Source organism: Stegostoma tigrinum, chromosome 1, assembly GCF_030684315.1.
Source record: "Stegostoma tigrinum isolate sSteTig4 chromosome 1, sSteTig4.hap1, whole genome shotgun sequence".
Classification (NCBI taxonomy): Eukaryota; Metazoa; Chordata; class Chondrichthyes; order Orectolobiformes; family Stegostomatidae; genus Stegostoma; species Stegostoma tigrinum.
This window is the reverse complement of record NC_081354.1, coordinates 74,729,873-74,749,878: the sequence shown is the minus strand read 5'-3', so window position 1 is coordinate 74,749,878 and position 20,006 is coordinate 74,729,873. Positions and strand designations below refer to the sequence as shown.

The following is a 20,006-nucleotide window of genomic DNA, read 5'->3' as shown; positions in this document are numbered from 1 at the left end:
GGAGTAAAACAATATATAATTCATTAATATATTTATAAGCCTTTTTGTAAAAAACATACAAACCGTGGAATGTTTCACAAATCACCAAGCGATATATTTTAATTTTTTTAGTACATGAACATATCCAAGTTTTCTACAAATAATGGTGCTAGTTTAAAATGTGAAACTCAATTATATTCTACTTCCTTTCAAATTTGCATGAGGTGTTTTTATTAAAAGTCCAATGATATGCCCAAATTTAAAGTCTTAGACTAGAACAGTTTAATATTCACATCCTGACCATATTGATGCTCTAATCAACTGCAGCAGTATGTGAATGAAATTTTCCTGAAGTAATAAATGCACTTTTACACCACTTAAGTGCTGTACTTGTCAGTTAAACAGATTTTACCTTGACACTTTTGAGGATCAATCTTAGTCGATTTGAAGCAACAAAGTCCCATGGCACCATGTTACTTGCGACATTCTCTGTTGTCTGCTCCACCACCACTAGCTCCTCAACCAGAAAGGAATCCCCAGAGACAGCCCCTGCGTGCCAGCAGGACTAAGCTTAGCACACTGGCCTCCTCCCCAGTCCTCCTCCATTGCATGTTCGGATACTACCACCAAGATTTAGACACACCTCCATAGCAAGCTCCAGCATTCAATTCTGTGCTTCTAGCTCACCAAATACAAACTTCTGTCCCTTTACTATGGAGGTCAGTGCAAATTACTTTTCAGATTTGGACCAGTGAGACAGGCCTGATTAATCAATCATAATTTGGCTGACCTTTGCAGCATCGTGTGTTTTTAAAAAATCCAACTGCAAGAATTTCCCTTGAAGTTAAAACAAAAGAAAAAAAAATTGCTGTAAGCAGTGTCTGCAGGTTGTTAATTGTTTGAGCATATTATCGTATCAGATTTCAGCATTCTAAAACTCATTTTATTTGGCTCTTTCTCAGTTATGAATTGACTGCCAATTAAGTCACCTTGAACATGCATGCCCTTTTTGTATGCATTTTGTAGCTTGCATGCTGATCAGCTAATCAAAGTCTGCAGGAAATCAAAATGAGTGTTAAAGTCTAATACTGCAGCTTCTGAGTACAAGGCAGAGCATTCAATTTGTAACCATCAATAAACATCAATCATGAGCTGACAAAGTCTCTAAAGCATACACGAAGCTTCTGTAAGGCACGTCTGGGCTAGAGAAATGTTCAGTTGCACTACGAATGTCAAAGATTATCCATTAAAAGCAGACTGGGAAGGTGTTATATAGGCCACCTACAGGAAGCAAGGGCGAGTTATCAGATTTGATGTTGACAAATTGCAATAGCTCATTGGAGACTTTCTTAATTTGTGGTGCAACTATACTGTCGGCTTGGCTCTTGTGGTGCAATTGTAGTGTCACTGTTTCTGAGCTCAGAGGCCTGGGTTCGAGTCTCACTGCTCATAACATCACGGAATAGATTGGTTAGGAAGTACCTGCATTCAGAGGGTCGAATCTTACATTTATTTGGCTAAATCAGAGTAGATTTTCTGGAAGACCTTTTTGTTAAGAGACCTAACAAGTCTTCTTGCTGCATCTCACTAAACTATCTATTCCATCCCTATGGCAACCATCACGTCCAATTACAGCCCCAACATGTGATGTGCCAGTCCCAGTAGAAATTGCCACTTAATAGATATCTGTCTAAAGACTGGCACACCTTGCGCCACACCATCTTTGAAAGGCATTGGCAATCCAGTGTTGCTCTTCACTGTCAAAGGCATGGCACAACTGCCACAAACCAATGCTATCCATGGCATTATACCTGGCATAGCTGACAGTCCCTCACATTCTCTCACCATACTGGCAAATTAACTACCACAAAACACACTTTCCCTTTCTGTAGCTACACCCCTGGACGGCTACTTCAAGTCTATGCACCCTGTTCCCAACGCCCATCATAGCTTGTCACTGTCCAGAGATACATTATGTACATGGAGATAATTATGCTAATCCAAAATATGAGTTTTTATTTAGATAAAGCAAAAGTAAACACAATCAAAATCAACAGAGGTTGAAGTTGGCCCCCACAAAACAAAACAGATTTCAGCATCATGGCCAACGATGATCTTACCCTCCTCACTTGCCTGTGCACCCAGCTGTCTTCTACTGGAACTGGATATCAAAGAGTTCCGGTTTGGCTTGTGGCACCCAACACAATTCAGCTCTTTCATGAACAATGACAGCTTCCTCCTTCTCAACATCTTCATCCTCTCCCTTTTCAGAATGCTGCTCCTACTCCCATAATTCCTCAGTGCCCAGCAATATTATCTCATAGCCTGCTCCAATTGCGCAGAGCACAGCATGCCAGGGTAATGTGGCACACTCTGCTTGGAATATACTAGACAGCTGCCCAAGGCTAGTCTGAGCAACAGAACTTCATCTTTAGCAGCCCCATCATCTGCTCCACCACTGTCAGGGTCAAGGCCTGGATGGAATTTTTTTTTAAATTCGCTGGTGGGACATGAGTACATGCTGGCCAGCACCTATTGCCTGGTTCAACTAGCCCTTGACACCGCTGTGTTCCACATTAGTTACAGGGAACGGACAATAGTGTCATTAGCCATGGTCACAGTGGGCAGTCCTTGCATGCAGCCCCTCTCCTGCCATAACCAATCTTTTAAGGCTCCAGGAACCACAAATACACCAGTTACACAAGAGTGCTCCAGTGTCATTGTATCACTGGGAGAAGCCAGTTTGCTCTCTCTCCATGAAAGCTGCCTGACCCACTGTGATCTCTAGCATTTTTTTTGTTTTCAGGATTGATTTCAGCATCTGTGTAATTTGCTCCTACTGCATTCTTGAATCCTACTGCCCAGCCTGCAGCACCAATCTCAGAATAAAATGAACTGGTATGGCTCTACACTGGGTTACTGTCCTGACATGCTTGTGGGCGCATGACTGACATATCCCACACAGGTCACTTGTCGCTCCCAGGAAGCAGCCAGTCACAGGTAAATTTTAAATAACTGCCACTGGGACAAGTAACCATTCTCACACGCAACCCTACCTGGGTCCTCTCACCACCCCCCCCCCCCACCCCCCAACCACCCCTGCTACCTCCAACCTCTGTCCTGCAGTTTCAGCACCTTTCTATCACAGTGAGCTAGGATATATAGAGCCTGCATTGGTGCTGCACCTTTCTCATCCCAAGGAAATGGAGTCAGAGCTTGGAAACCTCTGGGCTTCTTGAGCACTTGTGCATCATTAGGGGTGGTGTTGCAGTAAGGTGTCCCTGAGCTGGGTGCTCTGTGTCTGTCACAAAGTTCCTGCTGCTCTTGCTGAGCTTTCTGTAAGCACTGATCTGATCTGCTTTGCTTTCTCACACAGACAGCCACAATGGCTGGCAACTGGTGGCTGTGAATCATACTTTCAGATGCTGTTTGACCAAGCATGACATGGAGCATGTTCGAAGTAAGCAATGAGCTGATTCCACCAGGTACCCGCTCAGGTTTCCGTGAGAAGTTCTCAATGCCCAACTTGTTTCATGAGACTGCTAGGGTAGTAGGTCGATTATGATTGAGGCAAATTCAGCCGTCAACAAGGCATCCCCCTTAATTGGCAACACGCTGCTTCCTAGTGAGATAGCCAGCTTGCCAATTATGAAAAGCATTAAAGATGGCACAGCCATCTTTCTCTGTGTAGTGCCTATCACATTTGCCTCAGATACGAGAGGTTTGTAGTCTGAAACTAGACAGAAGTATTGTTAAAGCTTAGGTATTGGTGAATGCCTGCACTGATCCTTTTTAAAGAGCCCTTGTGGCACAGTGGTGGTGTCCCTGTCATAGAAAAGATCTGGGTTCAAGTCCAACGTACCCAAGACATGTGATGTTTCATGGCTGAACAGGTTGATGAAAAATATGTAAATGGTACTGTGAGACCCTCCCGAGTCAGGCCGGGTCACAAACCTAGTCATTGCCCTCATCACTCAGAGTCCAATAGGATGCTGTTCATTCATCCTCCTTTGGAGGTGGTGGGCGTTGTAATTCTTGGCATTAATATCTGCGTCAAAAACAGGTTGATAATATAAGAAGCAACTGAAAGCTGCATTTTATTGGTGGCATGGTGGCGATAAGGGTAGTGTTTACCTCCTGAGACAGGGACTGAACTTGATTCAGAGATGAGGTGAGACTTCCTTTGACATCAAGGCTGCATTTGAAAATGGCATCAAGCAGTCCTGGCAAAATGGGAGTCAATGGCAGTTGAGTGAAGTTGGTGACAATAGAGTGAAATCATCTGGTAGGGCAATACTTCTATGTCCAAAAGGTAAATTGAAATTCAGGCTAAGGCATGTCTTATATCTCAGTTTCCATCAATACTCACAAAAAAACTGTCTCTTGTTTCACAGCAGTAAGTGTTGTTTTCTAATCTGGAACAAAGCGCTACTATCACTGAAATAGGTAATCACAATCATATAATGGATTCTCATGTCTTGGCTTGTTGTGGATAGTGTTTAAGGGCAACAGATAAGGATGATTCATGAGGTTTATTTGTTTGAATTTGCTAAAACAGAAAAATGGTGCTACGCACCCAATTCTGGCACCAAATTAACTGTGAACTGCTTCCTCAATCAGCAAACATGGCTCTAAACTTGGCTTGAGCTCAGAAAAATGCAATCACTGCCGTACACTTCATGACTACATTGGAACCTTTTCCTCCTACTAGCAGTTCATTGTCAGAGAGTTTATAGCGGAAATAACAATCATGGACGACGTTAAACGAGCAAACAAACCCTTCACTCTATTCATCCCCAAGTTACCCTGAAGTAAAATAATTTTGCAATGGGGGACCTGCAATGCTCATGTCATTTAAGGTCTCCTTTTTTGCCCATTCAAAGCACATATATTGCTTTCCACTTTTGTCTCAAGCTCTCAGTCCCTTTTTCCCTTTACTTCCGATCCCACCTTGTCACATCAGATACGAAATCTCACCTGACAGAAACTGAGATCAGCTACATTCTGATAATTGCCTGCCATTTTTTTCATCCTTGGAATGTGAATGTCACTGGCAATGCCAACATTTGTTGTCCATCTCTAAATGCCCTTGAGAAGATGGTAGTGAGTTATCTTCGTGAACTCCTGCAGTCCACTTGGACTGCATGGTAAGGTCAGAAGTGGGGATGTTTGCCAATGATTGCACAATATGAATATAAAATATGAAATAAAGTACCATTCTTGACTCCTCAGATACAAGGACTGGCAAGTGGCAAGTAACATACATGCCATGTAAATGCCACGTAATAACCATAATAAGAGATAATCTAACCACTACCGCTTGATATCTAATGGTATCGCTATCACTGAATTGACATCATTGAGGGTTACCATTGACCAGAAACTGAATTGGACTAGCTTTTAACAAGCTTTTAACTTAAAAGATTACAAGAGCAGGTCAGAGCTCGGAATCCTGCAGTGAGCAACTAACCTCCTGGCTCCCTAAAGACTGCCCACCACTGACAAAGCTCAAGTCAGGAATGTGATGGAATATTCCCCATTTGACCTGGACATGTGCAGCTCCATCAACACTCAAGAAGCTTGATACCATCCAGGACGAAGCAGCCTGCTTGATTAGCACCACATTCACCGACGCTCTGCAGCAGTGATGTGTACTATCTATAAGGAGCATTGCAGAAATTTAAAGATCCTTAGACAGTAACTTCCAAACCCGTGGCCACTTCCGTCTAGAAGGACGAGGGCAGCAAGTAAATGGGAACACCACCTTCTTCAATTTCCCCTCCACATCACTCACCATTGTGACATGGAAATATATCACCGTTCCTTCAATGTCACTGGAATTTCCTACCGAAAGAAGTTGAGAGTCACCTATAGCATATGGACTGCTATGGTTCAAGAAGCCAGCTCACCGTCACCTTCTCATGGGCTACTTGGGATGGGCAAGTGAGTGAACACAAAAGAAAGGGTAATGTAGTTACCCATAATTGATCTGTAGAAGGGAGTTTCAATATCTTAATCCAGGGACAATGAAGGGACAGGAAGAAGTTTCAAATTTGGGTGTGGCTTGGACAGAAGCCTGCAGGTGGTGGTGGTGCCTCAATGTATATGCTTCTCCTATCCTTGTATGTAGTAGAAGTTGAAGAGTAAACTGTAGAGACTGAGTTAGAACTTTCTGTCGAAGGAACCTTGCTGAATTGCTGCAGTGAAACTTGCGAATGTTCTAAAGGATTAGAAAAGTCATGCAGCCAAGTTTCAAATATGCACTCCTAGGCAGGTAGCACTGTCCACCAGATGTACCAAGTTGGCAAGTTTGTTTTATTTAATATTTTATGCTTTCAAACTTCCATACTTTGTCGGAGTAGGTAGAATCTTTTGTACATTTCCCAAATATCCTGAAAATTCAGTCTCATTAATCCTTGAAAAATCCAGCATATCTTTATTTTGCTAAAAGTAAATAACTTCTGTTCTGGGTCTCCTTATTGCCATCATCATAAAATCACAAAACCTAACCCCCAGATGGGTTAAATGCCTCAGGAAAACTACAACTGCATTCCTTACACATATAAATGTGCCCACCTCCAGGATTTGGGACAGGGTTACTCGACCTTCCATACTCCTGCTGCCTGAAAAGTGTCTGAGAATCCCCCAGCTAAATTGCTGCACTATCCCAATTAGATAAAGTGACAGCTTGCTGCCAAATCCAACTGGTACAAATTAAACAAAATATATTTAAGCTATTGGCTATCTTGAACCAGGCATTCTTTGAAAGGGCCAGGGCATTTGAAAGAAGTGTTTTTAGGAGTAGGTCAAGAAAATGAGAACAGTTAAGGAGGTGGTAAACTGTTCAAAAACAGGATTAGGCGTGTGGCAGAATATAAAGACATGGATTATTAATAAACAAACATTTTGTTCTGGTCTTCTCAAAAAATAGAGCAGAATATTCCACCAGGGCATATTCATTTTTGGCAATAATGGTAAAATGGGGTGATAGCTGATTTGCTACCTGCTTGTGTGCATCATTTTTCCTTTGTCTGCACAGATGCTGTCAGACTTGCAAAGTATTTTTACCTTCACCTGTTTTTCCATCAAACAAGTTATTTAATAATCTTAGAGCTGTTCACAGTTTGCAGCAGTTTCACTGATTACCGAAGCAGGTCTATAATAGTTCCCGTTGTGTTGATTTCAGCACCAATTATGAGTCCCTGAAGGCAAATACTGAGAAACCCGGTTCCCACGATGGTGAATGAGTAAATTGCAGTATGGTTTGGAAAACTGGGTGAGGGGACCATTCAGCCTGATCTGTGGCATGCCTGGTTTTTTTTGGCCATTAATTGTGATGTCTCAAAAGTCTGGAGTTACCATGACACAAAAAGGCAATGGCCCAGTGATATTACCGCTGTACTGTTAATCCAGAGACCAAGACAACTTTCTGGGTTTGAATTTCACAATGGCAGATGGTGAAATTTGAATTCAATAAAAAATATCTGGAATTAGGGACCCAGTGATGACCATGAATCGATTGCCAATTGTCGGAAAAACCCATCTGGTTCACTGATGTCCTTTGGGGAAGGAGACTGCTATGCTTAGCTGGTCTGGCCTACATGTGACCCCAGACACACAGCAATGTGGTTGACTCTCAATTGTCCTGTGGGCAACTAGGATGGGCAATAAATACTGCCTAAAAGCAACGCCCTCATCCGGTAAATGAATAAAGAATTAGGTGTACTAATGATGCACCAGGTTCTCGGAGGCATAGGTCCATTGTCTAGCACTACACAATGGGCATATGGACAGGAATCTCAGCAAGAATAGAAGGATAATGGTCTCTTCCATTGAAGGCTCAGAACTGGCAAGGGTGAGTCAGTGTGTGAGGGGTGTTATGTCTCACTGTAAGCATGTCAGTTTACCTTTAGAGATATGCTCATGATATTATCGCTGCGTACCTGAAGGACTCAAATTCCATCTTTCCCTCAGATCGTTGGAAGCCTGACACACTGACAAAAGCACACTGCTCTTTGTAATTGAATAAATTAATACTAGCCCAGAAATACAGATGCATTTGAATGTTTGCTTATATACCACAGTGAGCTGTAACAAATGTTGATTTCTTCCATACTGCATTACCCATTTCTAGTTATGTTACAAGGAATAACTTAAAGCACCGCTTGTAAATACCCAGTAAAAAATCACAGGTAAAGCACTCATCAAAGTGGGGTCAGGGAATGGAGGAGTTGAAGAGGGATCTGGGGAGGAGAGACAGTGGGGATCAGGGCATGAGTGGAAACAGCCTGGCTTGTTAGAAACAACCAGTCGAGGTATGAAAATGAGAGGTCTAAAGGGGTGTGTCAGTCCAGTCCATGTGGCTATCAATCTCTGGGTATCGGCTGGCAGAATCCTTTCAAGGCTTTGAGTTTGTCTGCAAATTCCAACTTCCGTCACACTGAGACTGGTCACAGACAAAGTCTTTCCGACATAAACAGAAAGAAGGACCAGCTGAGCCAGCAGGTTCAGCCAAGCTCCATGAGGCGTTGACTACAACACCAGGCACCAACATGAATGTTCAAGCACAACTGAACACAAAAATGCAACATTGTTTCTTTCACAATAAAGGAAATGCCCCAACTCCCTTGTGTGCCAACAATGAGGTGTGCCAACCCATTTACTTTTGAGTGAGCTCTTCAAAGCAAATAACAACAATGCACATATGAATAAAAATAAAAACAAATGTTGTGTAGTATTTAGAAGTGGAATGTAATTTTGAAGAAGACCCGTGCCACCTTTGGGCTCTTGAGTCTTGTGTAAATACCAACGGAATTGGGCAAGAACATTGGAACATGATGCAGAGCCCCCTGTTTATCCGGGAGGGCCTTCTATAGCCCACCACAATCTCCTGCATTGTCAGCTGACCACAGATGGCACCAATGAAAAGCTTCCCTGCAGTTTCTGAGTATTTTAGTTATAGTTGTGTGGGAAAACAGCAAAACTAGAGAAAGCTGAAGTGATGCACAATTCCAGTTAGAACATCAGGAATGACATTTTTGACAAAACCCCAGCTGACATGTGCTGCTATCACAGAACAGTGGCTGTGTCACAGTGTTTGAATAACTCATTGGTATTCAATGGCTTGGCTTATACAAGGACAGCAGCTACATGACTGAGATTTTATAGGTTTCCTTTCATCTGATTAACTCTGTTCTCGGGACAGGAAATGAAAAGTGTAATTGGATACTTTTGTTTGAGAAATAAACTATTTACAGGTGGTGGGAGAGATGGCAAGAAGGGGTAATAATTGGACAAGTCTGTCCTGTGGAGAAATGCGCTCTCTTCTCTAATGGAGTTCCAGGCACAAAGGTCCACCATCTCAACTTGCTGCCAATTAAAGTCCTTAAGTGGTCAATTAATGGCTGTCTAAACCTGCTACTTCCTCAGTCACCTGCCTCCCTGGTGGGTGAGAAAGGTGGCTACTTTCCTGACTCAGAACCAAATACTGCAATCTGAGACGAATGGGAAGAATGATTGGTGGGGGATGGCTGGCGGTGTTGAGGGGAGAACAACGTGGTTGCCTCTGAAAACCTCCCCAGAGCTGACGTCTGACTCTGGGCGCGATGCCAGCTTATCGACCCATAATGCTCTGACTGGCAGCTGACCCCGTGTGATATCTCACTAGTGTGAGCAGCACATTAGTGCCAACTAATGCTCTCACTCCCGGACTTAGAGAAAGGACAGAAACATTGAGCCATGAATATTTGAAACTCTTCAGGAGATTCATAGCAGCCAAATTGATACTTTAAAACCCATTTCAACTAACAAAATATGATGTGTCACTTACAATAGTTCCAAATCATTTCTGCTATAAAAATTGACTGGATCACAGGGTAACTAACAGCATGTAGTGAAAAGCAATTGCTTCTGACACCAAATGTAAGTCAGACTGACAAAAAAAGGAGAGAAGGTCAACTAAACAAAGCTATAGCCAGACAGTTAAGGAACACCAGGCCTGCAAAACATGATAAAGGGCACACAGTATCAGCTAGCCAATTCTCCAAAGAAATATCCTATCGATCTTATTGTTGTGAGATCTATAACTTCATTGTTGAAAGGCATTTTGTTTTTCCAGTTTGAATTTAAGCTAGGACTTTCCTCAGACCCAAGCATTCTCTTTTCTGTCAAGAAATTGTTCACTGTCTGTTGAGATTTCAGACACAATGCTCACACATATGGCTGGCACTCAGCATGATCAAAACACTATTTTCTTTCATTGAAATGTTTTCTGGGTTTGCACAAAGCATTATACACCAAGCACTAGAAGAAGAGACGAGGCAAACGCTCTTTCAGATGTAACTAATGCATCGGCCTGCCCAACCATCACCCTCGACCACCCATCCCAACCATTCTACCAGAGCTGTCAGCCTGTTCTCCACAATGCAATCCTTCTGTTTCCTGTTATTGCTAATTTTTTGCTGCACAAATTACTTGATTGTCAACAAAGCGAAGGCTATCAGGTAATCATAGAAACCCTACAATGTGGAAGCCAGTCATTCAGCCTATCGGGTCCACACCAACCCACCAAAGAGCATCCCACCATCCCATGCCTACCCTATCCCTGTAATCCTGAATTCCCCATGGCTAACCCACCCAACCTGCATATCCCTAGACACCATGGGCAATTTAGCATCGCCAAGCCACCCAGCTTGCACATCCTTGGACTTTGAGAGGAAACTGAAGCATACAGATGGAACCCACACGAACACAGTGAGAATTTGCAAACTCCAGATTTTTATTGAATTCAATTTGTACCATCTGCAGTGGTGAAACTTGAACCAGAGAACCTAGAGTATTTGGGGTGGCAGAGTGGCTCAGTGGTTAGCCCTGCAGCCTCACAGCACCAGGGACCCGGGTTCAATTCCAGCCTCAGGCAACTGTCTGTGTGGAGTTTGCACATTCTCCCTGTGTCTGCGTGGGTTTCCTCCAGGTGCTACGGTTTCCTCCCACAGTCCAAAGATGTGCAGGTTAGGTGGATTGGCCATGCCAACAGATTTTCAGCCTGAGGCTGAAATTGAATCTGGGTCCTGGTACTGTGAGGCAGCATTGCTAATCACTGAGCCACCATATTGCCCCAGTGGGAGACTTTTCCATTGCTGGCATTCAGTGTTGGCATCACCGTTACACAATCAGGGACAATGCGTGTCAGGCATGGAGGAAAAAAAAAACTAACCATGGACAAAGAAGAAATATTACACAGGGTCACATAATTTTGTCAATGTGGAAGGAGGCTATTCAGACTATTGCGCTCATTGTAATTACCCAGTGCCAATCTCTGGCCTATCCCCATATCCCTGCACATCATTTTTTACCAGAGTGATCATCCAGTGCCATCCTAGGGGTCTCAATATGCAGGAATTTGGGTGAATTCTGGCCTGCAGTAATGTCAACCCGGGTAGATGGTGACCTAGTTGTATTATTGCTGAACTGTTAATCCAGAGGGCCGGGCAATGTTCTGGGTATCACAGAATCCCTACAGTGTGGAAACAGGCCCTTCGGCACAACAAGTCCACACAGAACCTCAGAGCATCCACCCAGACCTATCCCCCTATAACCCACCAAATCTACACACCCCAGAATACTACAGGCAATTTAGCACGGCCAATCCACCTAACCTGCACATCTTTGGACTGTGGGAGGAAACCGGAGCACCCGGAGGAAACCCACACAGTCAGGAGGAGAATGTGCAAACTCCACACAGACAGTTGCCCGAGGCTGAAATAAAACCCATGTCCCTAGCGCTGTGAGACAGCTGTGCTAACCACTGTGCCGCCTCAAATACTCCGGTTCAAGTCTCACCACTGCAGATGGTACAAATAGAATTCAATAAAAATCTGGAATTACAAGTCTAACCATGATCATGAATCCATTGCCAATTGTTGGAAAACCCATCTGGTTCACTAATGTCCTTTAGGGAAGGAAACTGCCTGGTCTGGCCTACATGTGACTGCAGACCCACAGCAATGTAGTAACTGCCCTCTGGGCAATTGTGAATGGGCAATAAAATGCTGGTCTAGCTAGCGCTACGCTCATCCTTTGAATGCTTAAAAAAAAGTCTAACGTGGGGAGTTTGACAAAAGCAGATCCTTCACCTCAAACGAACCCTGACTCTGCAATGAACCACCTATGACAAACTGTAACTCAATCAATGTCCTTCAGTTCTGAAGAAGAGTCACTGAACCTGAAATGTCTGATTTCTCTCCACAGATGCTCCCAGACCTTCTGAGATTCTTCAGCAACTTCTGTTCTTGTTTCTGATTTCCAGCAACTCTAGTCCTTTCAGGCTTTTTTTCTGACAAACTATAATTCTGTGCCCAATGAGGAAAGCCTGCTGCTGGGCAGTGTCATCTTAAGATGGGATAGAATAACCAATGCACAAAGATGCAACATTTGTTGCCTGGCAGTTTCAGGTCTAGGGAGACCCAGCAGTGGCTGCCAAAAACAGTACTCTTTTGACTGGTGGAAGCCACGTTCATTCAGCACAGCCATGTCCTTGCTAAACTCACAGCAATGACAACAGCATTTTAGATATTTTACACTGTGCTGTGCTGTTGCTGCTTCGGATGGTGGAAATCAATGCCAGTCAAATTAAACCGTGAGAATTGAGTAACTCTATGGTGTGTCTGGAGGCGAATTTGGCTCGAAGGTGGATAACAAAGGAGCCCAAGGCAATCGGGAAATAGGTGAAAATGTGAAGGTTCGGGCACAATCCAATCAGCCACGATCTTACAGAATGAGGGGCCGAATAGCCTGCACTTGCTGCTAATTTGTATGTTCATGACATGCTTGGTGATGGAACACTGGGATTGACTGAACCATGAACCATTTATTATGAAGCTTGATGTTTTGATTTATTGGATTTTATTTTTTATTGTCACATGTATCTTGTTACATAAATAGAGTGAAAAGTGTTGCATAGTGTCGCCAATTTCCAGCGCCATCTTACAACACAGAAAAATAAACCAAAACATAGAATATCAGGGCAGAAAAATGACAAACATAAAGAAAAAGTGTCCAGCTTTGCAGTCCTACTTGTTAAACGCTCCATCATGGGCCTCATTGACATGCTGCTGCTGGAACACAAGTTACCAATCTTTGGCACCATCTTGCCTCTACTGATGCCCCAAGTCACGATGAGTCCTCACTGGACCTCGCCAATACAGACACCACTGAACCGGCCCACCACCGCCATGAGTCTGCTTCGGGCTTACCTTGCCGATATAGCCACTGCTGATGCCTTTGGGTCTCGTACTAGGCCCAAGCTCACTGTGCTACGTGAACCAGGCTGGCTTTCTGAACGTAATTCATGCTTGACCAGTCAAACTGGCTCATTAGCAGATATCGGAGGAGTTCACATGGCATCGGAGGAGTTCACATGGCTTCAGATGAGCTCGGGTCATGGATTGTCTCTGGGGACTGGGATATTACAGCCATAACAAAAACATGTCTCAGAGAAGGGTGGACTGGCAGCTCAATGTTCCAGGATACAGAGACTACAGGTGTGACAGAAATACAAGTAAACAAGGAGGGGGAGTTTCTCTTTTGATAAGGGAGGACGTGACAATTGTGCTGAGACAGGACATTTTTAGGGATTGATCAAATGAGGCCATATGGTTTGAACGGAGAAACAAGAAGGGGATGGTCACTCTGTTGGGACTGTATTATAGGCCCCAAATAGCCAGTGGGTACCAGACCATCAGATGTGCAGAGAGATTGCAGATACCTGTTGGAATAATAGCATAGTATTGGGTGGAGAGTTTAACTTCCCCTGTATTGACTGGGCCACCTGGAGTGTAAAAGGCCCGGATGGGGTGGAATTTGTCAAATGTGTCCACAAAAGTTTCCGAAATCAATGTGTAGAGGGCCCAGGTAGACAGACAGGAAGCTGGAAGAACACAAAAAGCCAGGCAGCATCTGGAGAAAAGGAGAAGTCAACGCTTTCGGTATTACCCTTCTTCAGGACTTCAGAAGGCCTTACTCAGGAGGGTGAAACACTGGACCTTCTCTTAGGAAATGAGGTCAAGCAAATGACTGAAGTGTCAGTCAGAGAGTACTTTGGGCCCACTGACCTTAACTCTCTTACTTTTAACATAGTTATGGAAAAAAGATAGGACAGGTCTATTAGTGCTAAAGTGGAGAAGGGATAATTTTGGGGCCATTAGTCAGGAACTAGCTGCAGTTGATTGGATGAGTCTGTTTGATGGAAAATAAATGACCGGCAAATGGAAGACTTTTAAAAGTGTAATATCAAGAGTCCAGGGATAGTATGTCCCTGTTAGGGTGAAAGGAAAAGCTGTGCCACAGGGGTCAGTGCTAGGTACTTTGTTATTTGTCACTTCCAGAAATGACCTGGATGGGAAAGTACAAGGCATGATTGGTAAGTTTGTGGACAGCACAAAATCAGGAAGTATCGTTGATAGTGAGGAATGTTTTAAACATTACAGAAGGATCTTGATCAGATGGCGAAGTGGGCTGAGGATTGGCAAATGCAATTCAATACAGCTAAGTGTGAGGTGTTGCACTTTGGAAAGTCAAACCAAGGTAGGACTCATATAGTAAATGGTAAGGTCCTGAGGAGTGTTGTGGAACAGAGGGACCTAGGAGTACAAGTTTATAGTTTGTTGAAAGCAGCGTCACAGGTTGATAGGGTGGTGAAGAAGGCATTTAGCATGCTGGCCTTCATTGGTCAAAGTAGTGAGTATAGGAGATGGGACATTATGTTACAGCTATATAAGTCGTTGGTGAGGCTGCACTTGGAGTATTGTGTACAGTTTCAGTCACCCTGTTATAGGAAAGACACAGTTAAACTGGAAAGTGGGCAAAGAAGATTTCTAAGAACGTTGCCAGGACTAGTAGGCCTAAATTATAGGAAGAGGTTGGCCAGGATAGGACTTTATTACTTGGAATGTAAGAGAATGAGGGTGACCCTACTGAGCTGTATAAAATCATGATGGGCATAGATAGGATGAATGCCGTTTTTTTCCCCAGGGATGGGGAATTGAAAACTAGAGGGCATAAATTTAAGGTGAGAGCGGAAGGATTTAAAAAGGACCTGAGGGGCAACTTCTTCACGCAGACAGTGGTGTGTGTATATGGAATGGCTGCCAGAGAATGTGGTTGAGGCAGATACAATAGCAACATTTGAAAAAAACATTTGGCCAGGTACATGGATGGGAAGGGTATGGAGGGATATGGACCAAATGCGGGCAATTGGAATTAGCTGAGTGGGCACCACGGTCAGGATGGATCAGTTTGGGCTGAAAGGCTTGGTTCCATGGTGTATTGCTCTACGATTCTGTGACTATAACTCTGTGTTTAGAAGTGGTTGTCAGAGGAATCCCAGTGAGTTACTACAGTACATCTTGTAGATGGTACACGGTGGTGCCACTGCGCATTGGTGTTGAAGGGAGTCAAAGTGGAATATGGTTTTCAACTGTTAGGCAGCCATCAAGGGTAGTCAATCTCACCTCACCTCTAGAACTCAGCTCTTTTGTTCATGTTTGGAGAAAGGCTGTAGTGATGTCACGAGGTGAATGGCCCTGGCAGAACCCAAATATAGCATTAATGAGCAGGTTACACTTTTTTTTAATCAATTAGTATGACTGTCAACAATTTCTTCCAACACTTTGCTGATGATAGATAGTGGGCTGATGTGGTGGTAATTGGCCAAGTTAGATTTGACTTGTCTCTTCGAAAACAGGAAGTAGCTGGGCAGTTTTCTATATTTCTGGTGTTGTAGCTGTTCTGGGATGGTTAAGCTGGGGTGCGGATATTTCTGAAGTACAAAACTTCAGCTTCAGGGCAGGTAGCCTTTGCAATATCTGTGCTTCCAGTGTTTCCTTACATCACATAAGAGTGAATCAAATTGGCTAAATACAGCACATGTGGTTCTGGGGACATCAGCAGAAGGCTATCCAAATTATCCATTTGGTACTTCTAGCTCCAGATGGATGCAAACACTTCGGTTTTGATATTTGCACTGATGTGCTGGATTCTCCCATCATCGAGGATAAGTTCATTTGTGGAAACTCCTCCTCCTCAAGTGAGTTGTTTAATTGCCCACCACCATTCACAGCAGAATGTGGCAGGACTGCAGAGCTTACGCCTGATCCATTGGTTACATTTACATTCCATCAATGCCATAATGCCACACAACAACACATTTTTGCTTGAAATGCATTATCCTTTATAACAACAAGCATTGGAATTCCTACTTCCACTTCAAATAGTCAATAATTATTTGGAGCTGGCAAGCAAACTGTGACATGGAACGGATAACAGAAACTCTCAGACTTAAGTCAACAGACAGAGTGAAGTGGCAGACATCTTTTAAAATGTATTTACGGGATCTGGGAGCTCTGGCTAGGCTAGCATTTATTGCCCATCCCGAACTAGATAGACAGCAGCTAAGAGTTAACTGTATTGCTGTTAGTCTGGAATCACATGTAGGCCAGGCCAGCTAAGGATGGCTGATTTCCTTCCATAAAGGACACGAGAGTACCAGATGGGGCTTTTCCGATAATCAACAATAGATTCATGGCAATTATTAGACTCTTAATTCCAGACATTTATTGAATTCAAATTCCATCATCTGCCATGATGAGACTTGAACCTGGGTCCCCAGAACATTCGCTGAGTTTCTGGATTAATAGTTGAGTGACAATACCACTGGGCCCTTGCCTTCCACGACTCAGATCTAGTTTGAGTGAAGGCAGCTGCCTTTGCTCCATATCCATGTATGTAAAACAAACTGCCCCATTCACCATCCCGTCTGCTACCCAACCGTGAAAATGGGAAGTAGCGTTTGGGGTGGGATTTGGAATGACCAGCTCATTCGCAATGGAGCGGCTCTCTCCGATGGTGAAAATCCAGGCTGCAGTGTTGAGTTTCCATGCATGTCAGCAAGCTTTGGAATGTACTGCCTGAAAGAGTACTGGAAGTAGATTTAATTATAACTTCAACAAGAAAAATCGGATACATACTGATAAGGAGAATAAGAGTGTAGGCTTATGGGAAAGAGCAAGGGAGTGTGTCTGATTGGATAGCTCTTTTGAGGTGCTGGCACAGGCACTCTGGGTTGAATAGAAAGCTTTGATGCTGTATCATCCTGTGATTATTGTGAAACACACAACAGCAGGTTCTATTCTATAGTGTGACATTTCCATTTCCCTGATCAGCCATCTTTGGCAGCTTACTGATTTTACTGTCACTGCCAACTAGTCCTCAAACATAAATATTCTGTAATAGATTTTTGTGACCACTGGAAGTTGAACTGAAAACCGGTTATTTTATGTGAGACTTTTACAGCCTTTAAAGAGAGAAGGTCCTTGTTAAATTAAAACATCAAGATGTTTCAAATTCTGTTTTATCTGTCCCATTTGTGTTTCACATGAATGGTAGATTCTCTAGCACTAGTAGCAGCAAAAAAATCCATTCATACAAAAAGGCTTCAAAATCAATATGTCATCAAGACCTTAATTACTCACTGTGGGCAGTCCATATTAGGCAGTAATACAAATTATAACTTGATTTCATCCTCGACCTTGAAGTGACTCCAGTAAACTCAAAAAAAAATTCTGCTCTCATAAGAGTTGTGGGGAATGAGACATTTTACTTTTGACAACCAACTTTACTTTTGAATTGTATCAAGCATCAGGTAAAAGTCTCTGTCATCACCCTTCCAGGAATCTGTCACACACAGCCACTGCTCAGAAGCTAAACAAATTTTGCAGATGAATTAATTTGAGGGGGTAAATTGTTTTACAGAATAAGCCCAGAGTCAGAAGTACAGCCTCAGACTATAAATATAGTCATTCATACTGAAATGATTGAAACGTGCACTCTAATTGAAATCGACAGGATGGTGATACACAGACAATAAATTTCTTTGAGCTGCGACTTCCAGCAGACTAACATGTCATCCAAAACATATGACTGCCCAGGATTTCATCTGCAATGTGCACTGAGGAAATTTGCATCTACCTAATACTGCAAAAAAAGGGGGAAAACTGGAATTTGAGATTTAGAACCAGGATAATATCTCCATTGTTATTTTGCTGGCACTTTGATGGAAATATTACACTTTATATATGAAAACAATTTCTGGATTGAAGGATATCAAAACTGTACTTCGCCCTTTAAGGGGAGAATATTGAGAAGATGCAAACATATATTTCTGGCTAAACAACAGGCATTTATAGTCTGCCGCATGATTTGTTTTATGGTACATCAGCTATGTACTGCACATATTTGTAAACAATGATAAAGGGTTTTTTGCAGAAGACAGAATATTTTTATAAGGTTGTTCATACACCTTTGCACGTCTTGCTATGTGGGTAAATTGTCCACAATTCATATGATGACTTTAAAAGTCATTGAGGAAAAAACAACTTCCAATATTAGAAAAAAAAACACACAGAGGACAGTGATAACAAAGTGTGGGGCTGGATGAACACAACAGGCCAAACAGCATCTTAGGAGCACAAAAGCTGGCGTTTCGGAAGGGTCGAGGCCCGAAACGCCAGCTTTTGTGCTCCTAAGATGCTGCTTGGCCTGCTGTGTTCATCCAGCCCCACACTTTGTAATCTTACACAGTGGTCAGTTTTCCTTTATGAGTGCAACTCATTAATTACATCAATATTTTTCCCAAAAATGTTATATTATACACTGCCAATTATGTTAATATCATGTCAATTTGTTTAACAACCAAACTAGTGGCATTGCAGGGAAACATCTTTAAATAGCAATATTCAAAGGGTAACATTTTCCAAATTTTAAATTGAAATATCTCACAGAACGATTGAAATAAAATTGAAATATATTTCTCAACTGACAGAATCAAATAATCTAACTTAAAGCAGTATTAGCAACCTGAAATAATGCTGACAATTCCAAAATAAAAACAGAAATTTATTGAGGAGTACTATTTTACAGGAAATAAATAAATCTATTGTTACTAATTTTACACAGAACTTCAGGATTTTTGACCATTTCAAGGGATGATATTGTTGTCCACTCTTGGCCATTTTCCGGTAAAAACTGCCAATCAATGTCCTATTGATAATTTAAATCTGCGTCAACCATAATGTTAACATGTTATGTAAGAACATCTGTCAAAACAGTGTCAAAGAAAAATGTCAAAGAAAAATTATTACCATGAAGTTGTAATGAGTTTGAATTTCCAGTAGGGGACTGTGTTAGTTTGTTTCAATGTATCTTCCACATAGCACTAAAGTGTGCATTCAAAGAAACAATGCTGCAGTGTTAGAGTTAAAACTGGTGTGCTCTCATCAGACAGATACAAAGTTCAGTCATCAATGGTGGAAAAAGTGATCAACTCCTAGCCAATCAAATGACCAGGTGTTCTCTGCTCTCAGCAGCGCCATCAGAGATGGTGGTCTTTGCTGGCACTGCATTCAATCTGCAATGACTACCTTCACTGGAGCTGGATGTCCAAGTAAATGGAGGTTTTCACTGGGGTCAGTGTGACAGGCAATGATGAGGGATTGTTGCTCTTGATCAGCTTGAAAGGGCAGGAGTTGGGAATATCACACAGCGTTAGGAGGCTCCATTTGCCATATGGTGCTCCAAACAGGTGGGGCCCTCCCTACACACCATATAGCCTGGACTTGCACTTCCTACTCCTCCTCCACACCTCCTTCCTCTGCAACAATAGCAGAAGGAATGCCTTCAGTGGAAAATTGGCAGGTTTTAATTGTTGAAGGTCAGTGGGGCACTCAATGCCTAGCCCCTTTGGGGATGGAGACAAGGCCAGAGGGGGAGTGCTGAGGAGGCAGGTGTGGTAAAGTGTGCAATAAACACAAAGACAGACATCATCATTTTCAAATGTAAGGGGGAAAAACAGTGTTCCGATTGGAATTAAATGAGGAATCTTACCATAGAACCTTGGAAGCTTACTGCAACATATCTAGTGCAGTCAGTCAGGAGCGCAGAACAAACAGCGCTGGACAGGAGAGGGAGATGAC

At 42.8% G+C, this 20,006-nt stretch overlaps 1 protein-coding gene across 11 annotated transcripts in view; it reads right to left on the bottom strand.

Annotated features, from left to right (window-relative positions):
- The window catches only part of arhgap24 (Rho GTPase activating protein 24), a 451,915-nt gene that overhangs the window by 160,710 nt on the left and 271,199 nt on the right, over nucleotides 1-20,006 (bottom strand). Inside the window, exon 1 of one of the 11 annotated variants that reach the window (XM_048546244.2) lies at nucleotides 392-616. The exons of the other annotated variants lie outside the window; for them this stretch is intronic. Within the exon in view, the coding sequence (XP_048402201.2) occupies nucleotides 392-443 (52 nt within the window). The 5' untranslated portion in view covers nucleotides 444-616. Of the gene's footprint in view, nucleotides 1-391; nucleotides 617-20,006 lie in introns of those variants that run through there. 11 annotated transcript variants of the gene reach the window in all.